Raw genomic sequence first — 15,766 nt, 5'->3', positions numbered from 1 at the left:
CATGAGTGGTACGTTGAGTTCATTCAATGGAACACTCAAACATCTGGTCGTAACTCGAGATTATAAAGAGTGTTTCCTGGTTATTTCAAAAGTTGAGTAGGAGCCTTGTTGTCACAAGATTGAATAGAGTCTACCTTTAAAATTAGGAAATGTGTCATGGCCGCTTGAAGAGGGAGAATTCAGAAAATACGTGGCCGCGTTCAAATGCATTATTCAATAATCATTTGGTTTTGTAATTCTTACTCCGATTTCAAGAAACGATTTGTAGATTAATATGATCTCGACATGAGATGCAATCATATTATAAAATCAACACATATTGACTTAAGGAATTTAAATATTGCACACTTGTCTCAGACAAGTGGGAGATTGAAGGATTTATGTCTTCGTCGTGTGCAATTACTAGATATATAAATTGATCAAATTATGGAGATAATTAAGTTCACACATTTGGGTCGTCGTTTTATCATAGCTAGAGGTACTAATGATCTTTGGGCTAGTAAAATAGCCCAAAACCCAATTGGACGGATCCTATAAGGTCACACAAAGGGGCTAGATTGAGCATTAGAGGACGAGGCCCATCATGGGCCTCATCTCTCTAGGTGGCCGGCCATGTAGGGGAATTAAGAGGGTTTTGGGCCTCGTGCCCTAGTCTAATTATAATGAGATTATAAATAGACTAGGTTCCTTGGTTTGTAAGTAAGCAATTGACTCCAAACCCTAATTAGCAAACATGAAGCCTAACCCTCTCATACTCCTCTCTCTCTCACGGCTCTGTCCTCCTCCTCGGCGCTGGTGGTGTCTCGTGGTGGTGGTGGCTCATGCGGTGGTCGGTTGTCCATAAAGGTGGTGATCGCGGTTTTCCTCGATCACTCGACCAATCTAGTATTGGTGGACGGCTCGTTCGAATCTCATCGACTAAGTAGAGGAGAAACATTTGGGGCTCTATTCTCTCCCTGATTTGCTTGTCAAATAGCTACGTGGAATTCACGCTTCAAAGGTATGATTATGTGTCTTGTGTGTTATGCATGTGATTCTTGGGATTAGGTGCTTAATTGAATATGATTCATATTATTTCCACTACTTAGTAACTATATACTCCTACAAATAGGTCAGGTTTGGGTCGGGTAAGAATGGATCGGGTCAATTCGGGTCGGGTCAATTTGGATTAATTCCATAACCTATGCGAGTCGGGTTTAGGTTAGGTCATGCTTTAGTCAGGTTACATCGGGTCATACTTCTTATCTGGTTCAGGTTGGGTTAATAACAGGTCAGGTTACATTCGGGTCGGATGAACAATAGGTCGGGTTTAATTCGGGTTTTCACGGGTTCGGTTCAAGTCAATAATTTACTGGTTAGAATCAGGTCGGGTCATTCTTGGGTTTGATTCGGGTTCGGTTCAAGTCAATAATTTGCGGATTATAATTAGGTCGGGTCATTCTCGGGTTCAAGTTAAGTTCAGTTCAAGTCAATAATTTGCGGATTGTAATCAGGTTGGCTCATTTCCAAGTCGGGTCATTCTTGGATTCAAGTCGGGTTATGTTCAAGTCAATAAATAGCAAGTCACAATCAGGTCGGGTCATTTCCAGGTCAGTTCATATTCGGGTTCAACTAACTATAAATAGATAATTATCATTTTTATCAAGCTAATTATTTCCTTTGACTATAACATATATGACAATATACTAGGGAACTATAGTCTATACTTTAGGAAGATAATTATCTCCTTTGACCATACAACAGATATATACTATATTTAACTCGTAAATTTGAGGATGATGCTCCTTTCTTTTGCTGGCCTGGACCGACTTGGTCTCCCTAGACAAAATGCTTTGATCAACAATAATAAGGTGGTCTAAATTGCATTTAAGATGATTTAAAATCGGGTCAGGAACAATTTGGGTTGAATTTAGGTCGGGTCAATAACAAGTCGTGTTAGTTTCGATTCAGGTTAGTAACAGATCGGGTTGAATTTTTGGGTCGGGTAAGTAATAGGTCTGGTAAAATTTAGGTCGAGTCAATAATAAGTCGGGTTGAATTTGGTCAGGTCAATAGCAAGTCGGGTTGATTTCGGGTCAGGTTTGTAATAGGTTGGGTTACATTCGGGTCGGGTTAAGAACGGGTCAGGATGAATTCAGGTCAGGTTAGTAACAAGTCTGATAAAATTCGGGTTTTGACAGGTTAAAACGGGTTAGGGTCAATTTCGGTTCAAGTCGGGTTCGGTGCAAGTTAATTAAATTGGCCGTTGTAAACCGGAAATCGGTGCAAGTTGTAAACCGGTAAATTGGCTGTTTGACAACGAATTGGATGGTTCCACACACCTAATTGGACTCCCGTAGGGTATTAAGGACCATGGTAAACATTTCGGCAATTTTTATTTCCGGGCAAAAAAGAGTCAAAAAATTCAAAAATTAAAGGCTAATATCCACGCTTTTTGAGTAATTTTGGAGGTTTCGGGGCCCGGTGTTGAAAAGTCTTGAAATTCTATGGGATACATCTCGGGGTCATATAATGTCGTCTGGAACCATATATGATCATTATTTGTTGTCATAAATGTTCATGGTAGGCCTGAATTAATGAAATCGGTGCAAGTTGTAAACCAGTAAATTGGACATTTAATTGCAAATTGGATGGTTCCACACACCCAATTGGACTCCCAGAATGTATTAGGGACCATGGTAAACATTTCGGCAATTTTTATTTTCGGGCGAAAAAAAATTGAAAAATTCCAAAATTGAAGGCTAATATCCACGCTTTTTTTAGAAATTTTTGAGGTTTCGGGGCCCGGTTGTCGAAAAGTCTTGAAATTCTAGAGGATACATCCCAGGGTCATATAATTCCTTTTGGAGCCATTTATATCAATTTATGTTGTCATAAATGTTTGTGGTGGGCTTGATCTAATGAAATCGATGCAAGTTGTAAATCGGTAAATTGGTCGTTTAAAGGCAAATTGGATAGTTCAACCCACCCAATTGGACTCCCGGAGGGTATTAGGTACCATTGTAAAAATTTCGGAAATTTTTATTTACGGGCGAAATAAGTCAAAATATTCCAAAATTGAAGGCTAATATGCACACTTTTTGAGAAAAATTGGAGGTTTCGGGTCATGGTTTCTCAAAGCCTTGAGATTTTAGGGAATACATCTTGGGGTCTTATAATGACATTTGGAACCATATATGATCATTATATGTTGTCATAAATGTTTGTAGTAGGCTTGAGTTAATGAAATCGGTGTAAGTTGTAAATCTGTAAATTGGCCGTTTAAAGGCAAATTAGATGGTTCCACCCACCCAATTGGACTCACGGAGGTATTAGCCACCATGGTAAACATTTTGACAATTTTTATTTCCGGGCAAAAAAAAGTCGAAAAATTCCAAAATTGAAGGCTAATATCTACGTTTTTGAGAAATTTTGGAGATTTCAAGGCCCAGTGTCGAAAAGCCTCGAAAATTTAAGGGATACATCTCGGGGTCATATAATGCCGTTTGAAATCATATATAATCATTATATGTTGTCATAAATGTTCATGGTAGGCTCGAGTTAATGAAATTGGTACAAGTTGTAAACCATTAAATTGGACGTTTAAAGGCAAGTTGGATGGTTCCATCCACCCAATTGGACTCTCGGAGGGTATTAGAGACTATGATAAACATTTTGTCAAATTTTATTTCCGGGCGAAAAAAAAGTCAAATAATTCCAAAATTGAAGTCTAATATCCACACTTTTGAGAAATTTTGAAAATTTTTATTTCCAGTTTTGGGTCGGGTTAATAACAGGTCGAGTTACATTTGGTGCGGGTGAACAATAGGTCGGGTTTAATCAGGTTTTCACGGGTTAAAATGGGTTAGGGTAACACTCGGGTTCGAGTCGAGTTCGGTTCAAGTCAATAAAGTGCGGGTTATAATCAGGTCAGGTCATTCTTGGGTTTGAGTCGGGTTCAGTTCAAGTTAATAATTTGCGGATTATAATCAGGTCGGGTCATTTTCAAGTCGGGTCATTCTCGGGTTCAATTCGGGTTCGATTTAAGTCAATAATTTGCGGGTTATATCAGGTTGGGTCATTTTCAATCGGGTCATTCTCGGATTCAAGTCGAGTTATGTTCAAGTCAATAATTTTGCAGGTTACAATCAGGTCAGGTCATTTCCCAATGAGGTCATATTCGGGTTCAATTAACTATAAATTGATATTTATCATTTTTATCAAGCTAATTATTTTCTTTGACTATAATATATATGACAATATACTAGGGAACTATAGTTTATAATTTAGGAAGATAATTATCTTCTTTTACCATACAACAAATATATACTATATTTAACTCTTAAATTTGAGGATGATGCTCCTTTCTTTTGCTGGCCTGGACCGACTTGGTCTCCCTAGACAAAATGCTTTGATCAACAATAATAAGCTGGTCTAAATTGCATTTAAGGTGATTTGATCTGAAATCGGGCCAGGAACAGTTTGGGTTGAATTTAGGTCGGTTCAATAACAAGTCGTGTTGATTTCGAGTCGGATTAGTAACAGATCATGTTGAATTTTTGGGTCGGGTTAGTAATAGGTCTGGTAAACTCGGGTCGGGTCAATAACAAGTCGGGTTGAATTTGGGTCAGGTCATTAACAAGTCGGGTTGATTTCGGGTTAGGTTTGTAACAGGTTATTGGGTTAAATTCGGGTCGGGTTAGGAACGGGTAGGGTTGAATTCAGGTCAGGTAAGTAACAAGTCGAGTTAAATTTGGATTTTGACGGGTTAAACGGGTTTGGGTCAATTTCGGTTCAAGTCGATTCGGTTCAGGTCAATAATTTACGGGTTACATTCGGGTCGGGTCATCTCCATGTCAGTTCATGTTTGGGTTCGAGTCTCACATATATACTCGGGTCAACTCGGGTCTAGGGTTGGTTACAGGTTGGGTCTGGTCGGGTTTGGGTCACCATTTTTTCGGGTTCAGATTGGTCGGTTTATAATCGGGTTTGAGTCGATATTTCGGGTCATATATATTAACTTTTAACAGCTCTATTCTTACATGTAAAACAAGGCGTTTATAAATTATTAAAATAATAACAAATTTGAATGGATTTCCATTAAGACTCCTATTGTGGTAATATTAGAACTCAAGAACACCAAAAGGAATGCAGATCGAATGGTTGACATACTTTAAGTAAGTGTTAAAACTCAAATAGGCCTCTCAAATCATCAGTAACTCACTAACTCAGTATGCAACCCCACTAGGCTGCTTTTGTGAATGCAATTTAATGGTTGACCAAATCACGGTTGACTTTGAACATCCTTCTATTCAAACCCTGAGGCCCTCCACAAACACACCACTGTCTACACGACCACACCCCTCCAAAAATGGCCCGTGCAATACATAGCCACATTTCTTTTCATGTCAAAGAATGCTGCTGAGTGCTGACTAACCCCACAAGCTCAAAGTTGACTTCTAGTCTTTCACCATAGAAAATTTTTAAGGTAACTGATAGAGTATAAAACATATTCCTGGGCCTCAACCATCAGTTTAAGCTTTTGATTGAGTTGGTCCTTTAACATGGTATCAGAGCCAGCGTGACACAAAGGTCACGGGTTCGAATCTCATCTGCCCCTCCTTAAAAGTGGAATTAATTCGCACCAGGTATGGGTGGGCCTAACTTAGTATTCATAGTATATTGCAATATGTACGTGCATGGATTGTGTGGTTGCTACTTTGGTGCCTCAATAATGCATATACCTTTCCAAATTATAACTAGCTTTTTGGCCCGTTCAATGCACGGGTTGTTACTTGAGTTAATTATTTTCATATTTAGGAAAATTGTTTCATTTCTATAACTTAAAAGGAAAAAAAGAGAGAGGGTAGAACCGTGAAAGAAGATGAAGGAATTTAGTTAGATATATACATGTGAAGATTGTGGGACATAAAATGACATATTATTTTAAATTATATTTTAAGTTTAGGAGATGAAAAGACAATTTTTATTATAAGTATATGTGTATGTAATGTGTATTAATTAAAACATTATTTTATCATGGTGAAATGAAACACTTTATTTTCGTACTTGAATTTGCAAGTTGTATAATGCATAAAGCCTTAAACATAAATATTAAGATAGATGACATGTGGCATATGGGGTGATGAGTGACTTGTGAATTGTGATGCCATGTGTCATATGAAAAATTTGTGGTTTGTGTTTTTAAATACTAATAAAGTATATAGTATACATTTAGCATGAAAGGATACCATTGTATAAGATTCTAAAAGTTTCATGGTGGACCAAAGTTGACTTTAAGGACTAAAGCTAGCATGTAGTGTCTCTTTTTATGTCAAACTATGCTGCTATGAAGTCTATTATATAACCCTACCAGCCTTTCTGAGCGATCCCCTGGGATTTTCTTCTGGAATCCGGATTCTGGTCCGGAAAAGTTAGCAAGCTTACAAAAATTCTACATAGTATCAAGAGGAAAAGAACCCTGTTTTTATAGTATTCACTAATCACTATTATCATGAACAAGTTCGAAAAAAGCTGTCACCTTTTCTAACAGAATGATTGTATTATTTGTATATTAATTGAATATTCTATTCATACATATTACACCCTTCGTCCCTTACTTCTAAATAAAGTTATGGTAAGTAGTAGTGAAAGCGTATATACAAAGTATGTATCTTTGTAGTTTCATGTCAAAGGTTGGAATAATGTGATGATGAAGTTTTTTATTTTCTGGTTAGAAACTTGAACTTTGACCAAGTTTGCTTCATGTCACATGAGTATTTGACAGAACAGAAAGTTTAACTTTTAACTAAGGTTGTTACTCTGTTCTTTAGAGCTAAAAATGTAAAAAAAAAATCAATAGATACTTGTATAACATAATTACACAAGTAATAACAGGTATACAGCATTTTACATTTCATTTACATCACTATACTTTTGTTATGAATCTTATGATATTTACATACATAAATGATTATATTTTAAAATCATTGTAGTAAACATTACATAATTATAAACTAATCATGTACATATTCCTGGTCTTTGTTCTGTTTCAGACCCTGTAGAATTGTTACAGTAAGCTTCAGAAAATAAAGTTGCAGAGATTAGTCGCTAATTTTTCCATAGCTCCTTGGAAATGGGACAACATCACGAATATCCGAGATTCCAGTAGCCAAAAGAACAATTAGATCAAAAGTGAGACTAAATCCAGCATGTTTGGCTGTCCCATTTTGACGAAGATCCAAGTACCATTCATATTGTTCACTTGACAGGCTTAGTTCCTTGATTCTGTTACATTTCATCAAGAAAAAACAGCTCTTAGAAATTCTTCATTTGCTCAAAGTTGTATGTATAATGTAGAGTGAAAATAAGAACAACGATTACCTTGTACTTAGCACTTTAACGCGTTCTTCATTCTGACTTCCTCTTATCACTGCTCCTACCTTAGGCACAATAACATCAAACGCAGCAACTGTCTTTCCATCATCGTTTTGGCGAACATAAAAGGGCTTAACTTCCTTAGGATAATCATAAATGATAACTGGCTTTTTGAAGATTTCATCAGCCAAATAGCTTCATTGAGTCAGATCAAAAGATAAAGATGGTTAGATTTTTAGCTCAATTGCTACAATAACAGGAAACAAATTAAAGACAGCTAGAATTATAAGTACATTACCTTTCATGTTCTTCAGTAAGAGGAATACCCCATTCGATATTGATGTCGAACTTCTGCTCTTTAGCCTGTTTCAAAATATCAATGGCCTTACAGTAAGGTAGTTTCTCAAAGTTTGTCGAAACCACAGATTGTAGACGGCCAACAATGCTTTGATCCACCCGTTTTAGGACAAACTTCATGTCTTCATTACACTTTTCTAGCACCCATTTACAGAAGTGCTTCAGAAGATCAGTAGCACAACCCATGGATTCCTGCAGAAAGAATGAAAATGCCATAACTATTACTCCTTGTTCAATAAAAATACAGTATTGAAAATCGGAACAATTTAGAAGATTGTCAATGAATTGTAATACCTCTAGTTCAGAAAAAGCCATTTCAGCCTCGACCATCCACATCTCAGAAACATGCCTACTAGAGTGAGATGTCTGAGCCTTAAATCTTGGACCAAAAGAATACACATTACCAAGTGTACAAGCATAACTTTCGAGGTGAAGCCGCCCTGAGACTGTTAGAAAAGCTTGACAGGAAAAGAAATCATCTGTGAAATCGAGTCTATCAGGCTTAACCAAAGCAGTAGCCTTTGCTTTCTCTTTTTTCTCCTTGGCCTCCAACTGCGAAGCAAGCTCGTTTGTTTTCTTAAGATCCTGAATCGCGGCAAGTAATGCTTCCCTATTGCTGTCTGTCCTCTTTAGCTCCTCCACTTGGTTACTCTTCTCCTTAAGAGAAGCCTTAATAGATTCAAGGCTAACACCACTAACTTGTTTGGTTACTACACTTGGCTTATTCGAGGGCTCCTCTGTTGTCTTACCAAGAAGTGTTGTAACATTAAATTTATTACTTAAACCCTCAGAATCCGTGGTTGTGATAACCGGCACTTGCACGTAAAGGAAGCCATTGTTCTGAAAGAAGTTGTGTGTCGCGTGTGTAAGGGAATGTCGAATTCTTGTAATGGAAGCGACCTACAAACAAAGAAATCGAATGACATGATGAGAATATACTTGTATATATTAGTTGCATAAGATAATGTAAATTAGAATTAATTCTTTAAGGAATTTTACTGTAGTTGTCCTAGGACGAAAATGAGCCCAATCCCTTAAAGTGTGCAAAGGGAGTCTTTTCTTAGATAAGGGATACTTTTCATGATCTTCTACTACACCAAGATGTAACACCTTTTCGGCCTTCACCTCGATGCTATGCTTTCCTCCCGTCGAAGGCGGCTGTATAACACCTTCCACCAGAATACAAGTACCACTTAGCAATATTTGTCCTGGAGGAGCCAGAGTTGAGTCCACCACAACCTGAAGAATTGTTATGTTAATTAAAAATCATCTTTACACACTCAAAAGTTACATTTATATTCCATGTATCACTAAGTTCTCGAAATTTTAGTAGTCACTTTTGGTTCATGTAGCCGACCCTACTTATAAGTTCTCGAAATTTTACAATATAATCAATGTATAGCTAGCAAAACCACATTTGAAAAATCAAAATGAAATAAAAAAAATTAGCAAAAGCAGTAAAACATTATATACCTGAAGACTGTCAATGCAAGAACCATCACTGATTTGCAAAAACACAGTGGACATAACAGGATGTTGCACTCTGTATGTTAAGCCTCCGGCTGAATCTTTCTCATTATGAGTGCCAACTCCAAAGAGCTTCAAGAATGTACGAAAAATCGGCATTCGATTCTGCAAAAGTTCAGTACAAGTCACATCCTTCTGCCCGGCTTTCGCCCCCGGTTGAGGTTGAGTAGTATCAGGTTGAGGTAAAGGTGGTTGTTTCCTCACCTCTTTAGAAGACTTAACCCAACCTCCAATCACAATTCTTTCTCCGGACAATCCGATACCGCGATCTTCCCTGCTAAACAAGGTTTTTAACACTACCCTCTTAGAATACTTGGATGTTGGAATGTGGGTTTTAACAGGGGCTGCTTCTTGTTGTTGTTGGGGTGCCATTTTTGGTGCTTCGGTTGCCGCTGCGGCGGGTGCTTCTTCTTTAGGTGACATTGTTGTAGGAAAACAGGGTATATTGGTGTTGATAAATGATAATTAGTTGGGTTGAAATGTTTGATTTTATGATGAATGAAATGAAGGGTTTTTAATGAGATTGAAAAATGCTTTGCTTGGGAAAGTTGTTGGTGAAGGAATTAATTAATTAAGAATTAATTAGTAGTTTAATTGGAGGGTTTTTTTGTTAGGAAGGAGAAGTAATGGAAGAAGAAAAGGAATGTAGAAGTGTACAAGCTTCTTTAACAAAGAAGAGGGTTTTAGTATTTCTTTGGTTTTGGTTTTGGTTTTTTGCGGTTTGTACTTTGTTTCAAGTGTACAAGCTTCTTCAACAAAGAAGAGTAGTATTATCACACATTCACACCCCCACATGAACTTGAAATGTAGATCGTACATACCTGACGTGAATTAATTCCACTTTGAAAGGAGGTGGATGAGATTCGAACTTTTGACCTTTATGTCACGTTTGACTCTGAACCATGTTAAAGGATCAACTCAATCAAAAACTTGAGCCCCAGGAATATTTTTATACTCTATCACAATTGAATACTACTCCGTATTTGTTTATGAGATTCTTATATCACCCAACCAGCGGTACACATAAAATTAGGTGAATTCATGGGTTTTTTTTAGGGGGGGGGGGTTTTCTACATGGTACCCCCGAGTTATTGCGTTTTCTATGTTGTGCCCTCCTAAATCAAAACTTCTATACAGGGTGCACATAAGTTCTGTGTATTGTTTTATATATGCCCTTCATAAGTTGTTTTGATGACGGTAATTAACATGTGGTTAAGTTAACCACCCACCTTAGTTAATTGCTACATAAATTTAAAGACAAAACTAAAATTAAAATAGAAAATTAAAACCCCTTCTGATTAAAACCTTCACATTATTCTATCTCTCGCCCCTGTTTTATTGAAAACGTTTATCTCACTTGTTGAAATTCATTTTATCAAGGAAAATTTGTCTAGAAGGGACTTATATGTTCACTATTTTGTCTGAAAGGACCTTATATCCTGAAAGTTGTCTAAAAGGACCTTATAAGTATGTTTTGTTGTTTGGAAGGACCTTGACATTAGAATTCGGCGTTTTGACTTTGATTTTCCGACATTGACCCTCCCCCCCCCCCCCCCCTGCATGTCACATGGCATTAAAAAGAATACCTTCTCACTTTTTTCCCCTTAACATTGGAATCCAGTGTTTGACTTTGCTAGTGTTTTGAAGGCTAGGGTTGGAGGGAAAAAGGGAAAAAAAGAGAGAGGGTAATTTTTTTAATGTCACGTGACATGCACGTGGGGGTCAACGCCGGAAAATCAAAGTTAAACGCCGAATTCCGATGTCAAGGTCTTTATATACAACAAAACATACTTATAAGGTCCTTTTAGACAACTTTCGACATAAAAGGTCCTTCTTAACAAAATGGTGAATATATTAGTCCCTTCCAGACAAATTTTCCTTTTATCAATGTTTATTCTAGAGAAGAAGAAAGAAGTACTAAGAATGGTGGAGGAGCGTGAGTTTGGAGGGAATATAACCACATTAATCTTATAATAACATATTGCTAACCACTTTTTTAAAAAATAAAGGAAAAAATATATACTTGTATATTGCTAAACATAGTTAATAGTCAATTAATAGTGTTTATCATTAACTTAACAAAGGGTTAAAAGTATTGAAAAATCCTTTCTCTCTCCTCCATCCTCTCTCCAAAACCCTAGCCTCCATTGTTGAATTTTGAAGGGGCTTCCATCGATTTTAATCGGTGGAAAGCCCCAATCCTTGTTTCTTTATTGTTTTTTTTTTAGGTTTATAATAATGCTTTCTCCTTTTGGGAGGAACTTTTCTCCCTTGAAAGAAAGGGTTTCCGATCTCCTTCGAAAGACAAGGGTTTTTCGACCTCCTTCGAAAGACAAGGTTTATCTCCTCTTTTCGAGGGAGAAATTTCTTAGTTTTGAATCCATGGTAGCAGATCTAATGGATTGTCGTGCAATTATTTCGTTGGTGAAAAAGTTATCAAGTTTTCGAATACGAACAGATGAATCAGAAGCAAAACATCCTCACGACTACAAAGGATCGTTACATTGTCTCTCCAATAAGGCTGTAATTTTCAGCGATATAAGCGGGAGATGCTCCGCAGTGCAAGATCTACTCGACGATCGTAGTTTTTATGAAGGAAAATTCTATTTGATTCAATATCTTATGTATTTGTTAACGTCGAATCTCTATTGTAGATGTCGTATGACTTTTAATTAATGAAATATTTTTGCTATTCAAAAAAAAACAAAGGGTTAAAAGTGATGAAGTTAATAAACTTATGGGTATCGTGTAGAAATTTGGATTTAAGAAGACACAACATAGAAAACACAATAATTAAGGGATACCATATAGAAAAATCCTTTTATTTTTTATTTTCAACTCTAGGTATACTATATCTAGGTACACCCAAGTGCTTATATAAGAATATTTCACTAATTATTGTTTGCTAAAATAGTTCACACCAATCACACATGAAATCTTGCGTATCAAGAAGAGAATAGAGCGGCAATGCAAATTGGTTGGTCAACCGCTGAGTCATTCATATGTCAACTTGAGAATTTTAATGTTATTCCAGTAGAGTTAAGTCGTATTTTAGAGGAGGGTACTAGAGGTGTGGCTTTACTACGCTAAGTCTCTTAGCTTCATGTTGAAGTATATCCTGCCATATAATACATGTAAGTGTCTCACATTAGTTAATAAGAGAGAGTTAATCACTTTATAAGGCCAAGGGCTAAACCTCCTATTGCCATATGGTTTTAAGATGGAAATTCCTTTAATCTTGTGAATTTGACTCTCTCTCTTAGTTATCGAGTGTGTGACCTAAATCCATATTAAACATGGTATCAGAGCCAGGCCCACAGTTTGGGGTCTCTAATGGTTTGAGTGTATTACTATGCTCATTGTTTGGGACCTTTAATTTAATGGCATTAAGTATTTTGAGCCAAATTTAATTGGTCATGTGATCCTTGAGTTAAAGGAACCTTACATGTGAGGGGGAGTGTTGAAGTATAACCTACCACATAACACATGTTAGTGTCCTGCATTGATTAAGAAGAGAGAATTAATAACTTAATAAGGCCAATTAAGGGGCTAAACCTCCTATTGCCATATGATTTTGGGATAGACCTTCCTTTGGTCTTGTGAACTTGACTCTCTCCCTTGGTTTGCGGGTGCGATCCAGACCCATCATATAACTAATATATAAAGCTAAACTTTTAGCCAGGTCATGAGGCATCGACACTTGGCTTTTCAACTTTTCGCCAAGTGTCGCGCCACATTGGATAGATTTAAATAAACGATTAAAAAATGAATTTAAAATTTTATTTAGATATAATTTTAGGATAAAAGTGATAGTTTAGAGTTTTATTTTCAATAAAATACCAATATTTTAGAGGCACAAATTGAATTATAATTTTGTTAAAAGTTTTCCATAAAATATAGCAAATCGTCATAAAAGCATATTAATTCCTAACTAATATTGTATCAATGATATATTTAAATATTTGACATATGGATTATAATTTTATTTTCAATAAACAACCCGGGCATCGCACGGGGCACAAAACTAGTATTTAAGATTCCGTAGGTAGTATTATGTAGATTTATTTTTTGTTTTTTTGCTCTTTGCTTCTGTTTGAAATTTTTTTCCTCATTCGAATCAAAAAAGAATAAAAATAAATGTCTAAAATGAAATCTTGCGTGCATCGAGTGTATTACGTATAAATTTCTCTTTTTGCAAAGTACACTTTAAATGATTAAAAATAATTATTAAAAAATTTGTAGCTTAAAGCATTAGAATATTGAGTATAAGACTATAAGCTGCATAACAATAGAATGGACAACTCGTGCAAAAACTAATTTTGGTAAGAGTTGGGCTTGGACAACAATTGAATTGATCCGATATGACACAAAAGGCACATTGCTGAGATGTGACTCATGTGAGTATCGTATGAACATTGTTTTCAAATTAAGGGCTCATCGATATGCTGGGCCCATAGACATATGCATAGCTCGTCCCAATCTAGGGCTGAAAGCGCAATTAGTGCCAAATGTACTTTGATAACCTATTTTGAAACATGTATCATAATAATTGCAACATGTGGAGGGTTGACAAAAGATTTTCCTACTACAATTGGATTGCGTCAAGGGTATGCATTAAGTCCTTTTCTTTTTACAACGGTTTTAGAAGAGGTAACTAAGCCAATTCAAGATGAAATTCCATGGTATATGTTGTTTGCTGATGATATCGTTTTGGTGGATGAAATTAGAAATAGGGTTAATGCCAAATTGGAACAATGGAGGCAAAGGTTGGAATTTAAAGGGTTTAATCTAAGTTGGAGTAAGACTAAATATATAGTATGTCACTTTGGTATACAAAGGGGGACAATTGAAAGGACTTGGCCACGAATGAATGTGTTTAAATACCTTGGATCGATCATCTTGAAAAATGGTAATTTTTAAGGATTTGAAAAAAAAAATAGTGGTAAAAAAAATAAAAAAAAATGAATAAATAAATTATTGGTGGTATTGTAAAAAAATGGGTACATCAGTAGGTGGTATTTTAAAAATTTTCCTTACTTTTATTCTATATTGGAAGATTTTTTTTAACAAACAAAGTCTATTAACTCAACTAAATAATAAGAAAAATTAATCAAAAAATCCAAAAACAAAAATATAATAATTTGAATATAGCAAGTCATATAAACAAGATTGAACATTTAATGGTACAAATTTGAACATTTACGGGATTTACCTATATAAAAGTGAGCATTTTATTAATGATTCAAATCTGAAAAAATCTAGAATGACGCCATTAAGAAGGATAGGGGGTATAGGTAGTGCTGCTTATACAAGGATGTAGGCAAAATTTGTAAGCATGAACTAATTATTTGAAATTGAGTAGATTATAATTTGGGCTTAATTCAACTAGCACCCTATTATAGACATATTCACTTCAACCTTTTATTTTTATATAGTTATTACTCAGGCTCGATTTTTTTAACCTTAAAAAATAATATTCATAATTTCATGCTCTTAAAGTAATTTTTAATCAATAAAACTAAAGAGCATTTGTTAGAGAATTGGCAAAAATAATTTTAGCTAAGTAAAAGTCAATTCAGTTCACAAAAAAATAAGGTGAAAAGAACTGATACTCTTAATATAATCAGACCTTATTTACAACTTTTAATTATTGTTTATTTATTTCTGAATATTTATAATACTAATGAGACCAATCTTTTAAAATCCAATTTAATGATATTTTTAGCTATATACTACCTCCGTTTTTTTTTTCTTTATTGAAAACATTTAATTTTAACACCATTCCCAAACTACCGTGTTTGTGATTTATAGCTATGATAAAACATAATCAAGTGGAATGTTGTTTAGATTGACTCAATATATTTTATTAATATCTAATTTTTAAAATTTTAGAATGTTGGGAACTAGTGATATTAACCGTTAAAATAAAAACGGAGGTAATATTACTCAGTAGTATAAAGACACAGTAAAGCTTTAATAAACCAATAATCGTATTAGGCAGCTCCGTTCACTTCACCTTATTTTTGCTGAACTTAAACTTTTTTACTATTTGCTGAACTTAAATTATTTTTACTAAACTGGAATTATTTTTACTGAACTGAAGTTATTTTTACTGATTTTCTATTATATTTCTTCTTTAAGATAACTGAATTTTACTGAACTGGACTTATTTTTAATGAACTGATATTGTTTTTACTTAATATTATTTTTTTAGGGTGAAGTGAACAGGATCATACTACTATACCCAACAATAAAAACTCTCCTTAAAGTAATACCTTGTTGTATGCGTGAAATAAAAAAAAGACCTTGTAATAAAATGATATGAGGTCATTTAAACGGTAGAGGCGTGGAGCTAGAGTAAGTATAAAAGCACTAGTCCACTTATACTAAGGCCTTGTTTGGTTCACCTTATTTGTGCTTATCTGATCTAATTTGATCTGGTCAGATCTGATCTGGTTTGATTTGATCTAATCTGATCTGAATGTCAAATTTGACCAAACTTTGACCTTAAATTTACGATAATCTA

General features: G+C 35.3%; 1 protein-coding gene across 1 annotated transcript; it reads right to left on the bottom strand.

Moving 5' to 3' along the window:
• Positions 1-6,826: 6,826 nt before the first annotated feature.
• Positions 6,827-9,709, bottom strand: LOC145571915 (asparagine--tRNA ligase, cytoplasmic 2-like). The gene is made up of 6 exons (XM_081630941.1): positions 9,187-9,709; positions 8,713-8,952; positions 8,008-8,613; positions 7,655-7,905; positions 7,363-7,551; positions 6,827-7,266 (listed from the first exon to the last, which is right to left on the bottom strand). The coding sequence occupies exons 1-6, from the start codon at positions 9,661-9,663 to the stop codon at positions 7,083-7,085; spliced, it is 1,947 nt and encodes a 648-aa protein (XP_081487067.1). The 5' UTR covers positions 9,664-9,709; the 3' UTR covers positions 6,827-7,082.
• Positions 9,710-15,766: the final 6,057 nt, after the last annotated feature.

Source organism: Chenopodium album, chromosome 12, assembly GCF_948465745.1.
Source record: "Chenopodium album chromosome 12, dcCheAlbu1.1, whole genome shotgun sequence".
NCBI lineage: Eukaryota > Viridiplantae > Streptophyta > Magnoliopsida > Caryophyllales > Amaranthaceae > Chenopodium > Chenopodium album.
This window is presented reverse-complemented; position numbering and strand designations above follow the sequence as displayed.